The 6,417-nt window shown below is 42.2% G+C and overlaps 2 protein-coding genes across 2 annotated transcripts in view; both read right to left on the bottom strand.

The window, feature by feature from the left end:
• The window catches only part of C922_03968 (hypothetical protein), a gene marked incomplete at both ends in the record, with an annotated part of 1,093 nt that extends 759 nt beyond the window's left edge, over positions 1-334 (bottom strand). Inside the window, one exon of the mRNA XM_008819555.1 lies at positions 182-334. Within this exon, the coding sequence (XP_008817777.1) occupies positions 182-334 (153 nt within the window). The remainder of the gene's footprint in view (positions 1-181) is intronic.
• A 3,050-nt stretch (positions 335-3,384) lies between these two features.
• C922_03967 (hypothetical protein) lies at positions 3,385-4,647 on the bottom strand (the record flags this gene model as incomplete). The annotated part of the gene is made up of 1 exon (XM_008819554.1): positions 3,385-4,647. One exon carries the CDS (start codon positions 4,645-4,647, stop codon positions 3,385-3,387), a length of 1,263 nt encoding a protein of 420 aa, XP_008817776.1.
• Between the last annotated feature and the right edge of the window lie 1,770 nt (positions 4,648-6,417).

The following is a 6,417-nucleotide window of genomic DNA, read 5'->3' as shown; positions in this document are numbered from 1 at the left end:
CCCCTGCTGGTGGTGCTGCGTCCCCTGCTGGTGGTGCTGCGTCCCCTGCTGGTTGCTTCAGGTTCTTTTCATCTGGATTCTTTGGTTCTCCTTTTTTTCCCTTCTTTTTTTCCTTAGCATCTCCTTCCTGGTCTTTTGGGTTTTCACCAAGTCCTCTGCCTCGGCTAGCACTTTGTCTTACCTGTGCGGCGCCAAGTGAACTGGCGTCTACATTATTGAAGCTTACTCCATTTAAATTTATGGCCCTGGAGAGATCTACATTATGCCCGCAGTGTGTGGGGAATAAGTCCACCAACAGGATGGACGAAACGGCCAAGAGAATGAAGTTCTTCATCTTGTTCTTGTATATAAGTATGTGCAGCAAGATTTTTTACACTTGTACGCCTTTGGTTGTTTTGCTTGCTTCACTTAAGCCGCTTAAAAATATATATGCGTGTATATATGTATATTTTGGGATGTCCGTGAATTTGCCTTATGCAGGTTTATTCGAGAAGAACAGAAGTTGTTCCAACTGATGTAACACGCAAAAAAAAGGTTCTGTTGTTTTTACGATAAGTATGTTATGAAGACTTAATATGAGAAATTATGTGAAAAATATATTGTAAAATATAAATGTTTTAAAAAAAACAAAAAAAAGCAAAAATGTTTAAACATTTTTTAAAACATTTTTTTAAACATCTTTTTATATTTTCTTGCAGCCCTTTTGTGTGTGAGCAATTTCGTGGTTATGAAAAAAGGAGGCAATTGCTCAGAATTTCTTTATCTTCCAAAATCATGCAGATGGATTGGCAATTCCTCACATAGAAATGACACTTGGAGGGGGGTTACTACCCTTAAATGCTGTCACTACAACGAAAGTTGGGGGGGAAATAATAATAAAAAAATGCATGCGGAAAATGTAGACCTCCTGAGGGATGGAAATCTTTTCCTATTTCTGCATGCATCGCCAAGGGATGCATGGATGTCCTTCCCATTCCGTGGGATGTTGATTAATGTTCGTTCTGCTAGGCTGCTACAGTGAGCCCTACGTACGACACTACATGAGCATGTACAGATATGTCCTATCGTGTGCACAGAAGGGCGCACCAACGCCCGTGCGGGCATGCTTAGTTCACGTCAGAACAGGCTTCATTTTTTTAATTCTGTAAATGGCGGGAAGGTTACAAGGTGAACACATTAACCTTCGTACAAAACCTGTATGTGTTTTCATTGAAGAGAACCCCAAAAAGAAAGGAACAAGAAAAAAAAAAAAAAGCCACTGCAACATGGTGGTATTTAATCTTTAAAATAAAAGGGGCTAACATGTGCACATGTTTTATTACCTGTCCATATCTTAACATATCGCAATTTACCTCATTTTTTTTTTCTACTCCATTTCAGATTTGTTCAGTTGTTTTCCTTACTACGCGTTAACATTTTGACCTCCCTTTTTTGAAAAAAAAAAAAAAAAAATAGCCAAAAATAAACAATCCTAACGGTAAAATAGACTTGTTCTTCTTTATCTTTTTTCATAAGAGGGAGTACTTGCTTGGCTCCCCATCATATGCACACACGTATAGCGTAAGTGTGGTCTACATAAGGTGTACATGCTATCCCCATCCTACGCATCATCCGATTGCACACATTATGCCCATGTATGTGCCAAATATGTGACGGTTTAGCTTCACCACACAAGTGTAAAAATGGAAGCCACAGAAGAGATTTCATGTGGCATAGCGGACAATTGAACTGAGGTTAACTGGTAAGGTAAATTCACCCCTTTTTTTTTTTTACCTTGTCCACTTTTTGTAAGTAGCTACAAGGAGGATGACACGTCACCCTGTCCACAACGTTTTCTGCAGTCTGCCCAGCTCCCCCATTTATTGATTACATAATAAGGATGATGTCATTTTTACAAAAGAGTCAACCAAGGGGAATTGAAGAAAAAGAAAAAAAAAAGTACCAAAATGTGCATGACTAACTAAGCACATAAAGAAGGTTTCTTTTTTTTTCATTACCTGTTCATACTTTTTTTTTCGCTCTATCTGTTCACACTTTCTTTCCACCTTGCCGACGTTGCTACAAAATTTTATGCGCTTAATGGGCTATAAATAAGGAACATCAAAAAAGTTGCAGCGGGGGAGAAGGGGTGTACACTCGAGTTGCTCTGTTCAGCAAAAGCAGTCACACCCAAGGGGGGAACTATCCACGTCATGTGTCCACATGCCTCGGAAAAATGAGAGAATAACCATTCCGTGAAGCAGTTTGTATTATTTTAGACATCCACGCAGTCCGCTGGCTTGTACATCTTCGCAGATTTACAGGCGCGCAGATTGAGACACAGCGCAACGGTCAACAGCTTAAGTCTCATTAAGAGAAGCCAAAACAAAATTGATGTGAAAAGAAGGGCAATAAGGAACCCGCGCTAACCATACAACAGCGCCCTTCATCATGATGAAAAGTTGTGGACAAGTCCCAATAGCAGTTTCGAAAGTGTGAAAAAGGGAAAAGTACCACATCCATCCAGTCACTTTTCCCGGGTGCACTGCAACCTCATTCTGTACACGTCCGTCGAGCGGAGATGGCAAAAATATTAAGCGTCACATGCGTTATTTCAGTCAAAATTTATCACACATAAAACGGGCGAATCGAAGCACTTACGAGCGGCTCTGCGGACAATACTTGCGTGGGTTAAGGGCTAAAAAATGAGGAAAATAAAATACACGCCTGGGAGGGTACATGTGTACGAAGCAGTAATCGCATAGCTTCATAGCGTGGTTAAATAATCACCTGGAAATTAAAGAAAAATTATGAACAGTCAGGCAAATGCAAAAAAAAAAGAAAAAATAGCTAGTTTATGTAGCTAGCTACCACTTCCCCAAATGAAATTTCCCCTAAGTCTGCTTTAGAAAATAGAAGAACAAAAAGCTGAAGCGTCTTTTACAACACTTGGGTGTACTGCGGCAATTAAGCAACCGCCGGGGTGAAATTTTTTCGGATTCTCTATCAAACTCTTCATCATTATGGAAACGTCAAATGTTAAAAAAGGGAAGTTCTCTTTTTATGGAGAGATGGCTATTCCGTCACAACGCGTTCATAAAAATTTATACGCTTTGGCTGGATGTGTTATTTCTCTTGGGGAGGAAAACTTGGTGAATATTTTGGAGCACTATATTAGGGGGGGAGGGAGGCTCTTCACGAATGGCACTTTCGGCGTGGTGGCTTCGATTGGGGTCATCGTCCCCCTTTGTCCACTCCTTTAATTTGGTCTCCTTTTAGTTTAGTTCAGTTTAATTTATTTTAGTTTAACTTAGTTTAATTTAATTTTTTTTTTTGCGCCCCCCAATTTGATACCCTCTTCTTCACATGTGCAATCTGGCACAGGCTTCGCTTCATTTGCGAGTTTCACTCTTCGATGAATTCAATGGGCAGTGAACCTACACTGACATTATCTAATGGGTTATTTGCTTCCATTGTCACGTTTTGCATATATGTGTAGTCCTCTTCCCTGGGAATATCGGGATCCGATTCACGATCATTATCCAATTCGTGAGCAAAGCGGCCGCGATGTAACCTCCTTTGTCTTGTTTCCTCCTTCTTCCCTTCATACATAGAAGAAAGTGTACTTAACCTATTGAGTTCAGATTTGTCCTCATTGGCACGATCTCCACCGTAGATATGCACGTCATCGGTCGCCTGCTCAGAAAATTTTCTCTCCCGAACTACACCCGTTTGTGCCTCACGTGTTAAATATTCAAGACATGATAGGTATATTCTTTTTACCGCGTCGTCGTTTTCTTCCTCCACTTCCTCTACTCCGTATGCTTCCACTCGGTCTGCTTCTACTCCGTCTGCCTCTACTCCGTCTGCCTCTACTCCGTCTGATTCTACTCCGTCTGATTCTACATTTTCATAGGAGGAACTTAGCCCCACTTGAAGCAGGCTCTCTAAACTCTTCCCTTTCCGAAGAAGCATTATTGACTTTCTTAAATCTTCTTCGGTCATATCAAATATTCCCCCTGCTTTATACTTCTCCCAGTCCTCCATTTTTGACTCTTCTGTTTGGGAATCGTCATCATGAGAAGGCCCCTGCCATACATCAGCATTTGCATTTGATTCGTCACAACCTTTCTGATGATTGCCATGATGGTTACTCGTCCCCAAGCATGACTGTCTAAAAGGAGAGACGCCTCTTAAGAATTGCATAGACAATTTTTTAACAGCGTCCCTTTTCGATTGGGTCCCTTTAGTGCTATCTTTCCGCCTCAGCAATACAGGTGAATCATCTTTGGGGGGCGACGAGGAGGGAGTAAGGAGTGGACTGATATTGTCTATACTCTCGCTTAACACAACAGTGTCCGAATCATCGTCGTGTGGTCCTTGACTTGATATGTTTTCATAACTGCTCCGTTCATCTATTCCAGAAAATTGTCCCTCCTCGAATGAGAAGAGAGTAGCTTCTGACATGGATCCCAAGCTGTAGGGACTATCTTGGGGGATTCCTGTCGAGGAGGAGCTTGAATTGCATTCTATCGTTGAGTCATCTTCACTTTCACTATCTTCTTCGTCAAAATCGGAGTCGTAAATTTTGATGCCGTAATAATTGTCGTCTTCTCCAAAATATACATGGGAGCTGATAAGTGATTCACTTGAACTCCAGTTGTTCATGCTACTGTTGCCTTGTTCCTTCTGTGCTAAGAGTAGGTCCGTTTCGAAGAAAGGAAAGGGGAATAAAACGAGGTGGCGGAGGATAAATAGGCACGTAAATGGACAAAGGTGTGACAACTCGCGCTCGTCCTCGTGTCAAGAGGCTGCCTCGGCATCCTCCTCAGTCCGTTATGGGATTACTCGATGTGCTAAGCAACTTGGACTCCTTTTCCGAGGGGCTATCAGCAACTTCCGTGCCTTCAGGAAGGCCAAGCAAGTTATTTGTTCACGGTCGTGTGGGTATATATGATAACACTGGGAAGACGAAAACACCAATGTGCAACTACAGGGAATATTCCTCCAGTCGAAAGGTTCCCTCCCCATGGTGCAGCACATAGCAGTACATTACACTCCACTGCGTTGTTTTCTTTTTTTTTTTTTTTGTTCCCCCCCACTAGGCACGTATGCACCTTTCCACATTACACAAAGTAATTCACGTCATTTTTGTGGTGAAAAAAAAAAAAAAGAAATTAAAGAGAAAAAAATTCACCATCAGAATGGGCCTCAGATTCATCGTCCAAGAGGGGCCCCAATTCAACGTCAAAAATTAGAGCAATTCTGCTTCCCCCACGCGGAGGGGCTCCTTTCGGCTCCTTCAGGAAGCCTCCTCAAGGCACACAACTGGTATGGGGGGGGGGGCGCATCCCTCATGGTTAGCAGCATTATCATGCCTCTGCGCATGCATACAAACGTGCAACATTCGACGAGCACAGATTCTATCTTAACCATTTGTGAAGTATAGCCAGGAGGAGAGGATCATCCAGGGGAGAGAGGGCTTCATGTTGGGGAGGGTTCTTCCCCTAGGGGTATTTCTCCTAGTGATGAAAATCCCGCCGTCCGTTCTTCTATTTAAGGATGGTAATTATTAACTATGTAGAGATTAAAAGGTGAAACACTAGTCGTTTCACCATTCGGAAAATTTCACTGCGTGTTTATTTTCTTCACTTGAAGTGTTGTCTATATAAGAAGATCTACAGTCACTCAGATGAACCCTTCGTCATTCACATTTCAGGGAAAAATCGACACAGAATGGTGAGAGAAAAAAAAAAAAAAAAAAAAGAACTACATCCCTTTAGTGGTCTACAACCGGGCGCCACTTTTATGTAAGATGCACTTCTTCGTCGCAGTTTGGTTACATTCTTGGTGGCAGCTGGTAGGCATCTTTGCAAAATACCTATGCACGTGTTTTTTTTCTCTCTTTTCTTCCACTTCATTTTCTCCATTTCGCTTTTCCTTTCTTCCAAAGGAAACTTCCAATTTGGGCCCCTCAAGTGGGCCTCCATTTTAGCGCCGCAACCCAAAATGGAAGGCAAACAAATGGCACCACAAAGCGTGCGAAGCGATGTGTCCATTTCGGGCCAGGCAATTTACTACGTCTATTGAGCAATCTTGTGCACTATGCTGCTCCGTTTTTGTCATCACACATTACTCAGTTGAGTCATGGTGCAAATCATGGGAAGGCACTTTGTGAGGCAGCTTTTTTTATTTTATCTTTTTTTTTTTCTACCACGGCACCATTTCGATGCTTCTACGCCGACAGCGAGCAATAATGTGACTCACCAGGATGAACTCCCTATTCGAAACACATTTTGGTGAACCAATCCAGAGTGCCATTCCTCCACATCCTTTTATCCGATGTTGTATAATCAACACTCATGACAGCTATCGAAGTTGCACGAAGATAAAGTGGACCCCGCTCGACTTCCTTGTGTTGATCTATCGAGGCGGCGT

This window comes from Plasmodium inui (assembly GCF_000524495.1).
Source record: "Plasmodium inui San Antonio 1 unplaced genomic scaffold supercont1.18, whole genome shotgun sequence".
NCBI classification, from domain to species: Eukaryota; Apicomplexa; class Aconoidasida; order Haemosporida; family Plasmodiidae; genus Plasmodium; species Plasmodium inui.
This window is presented reverse-complemented; position numbering and strand designations above follow the sequence as displayed.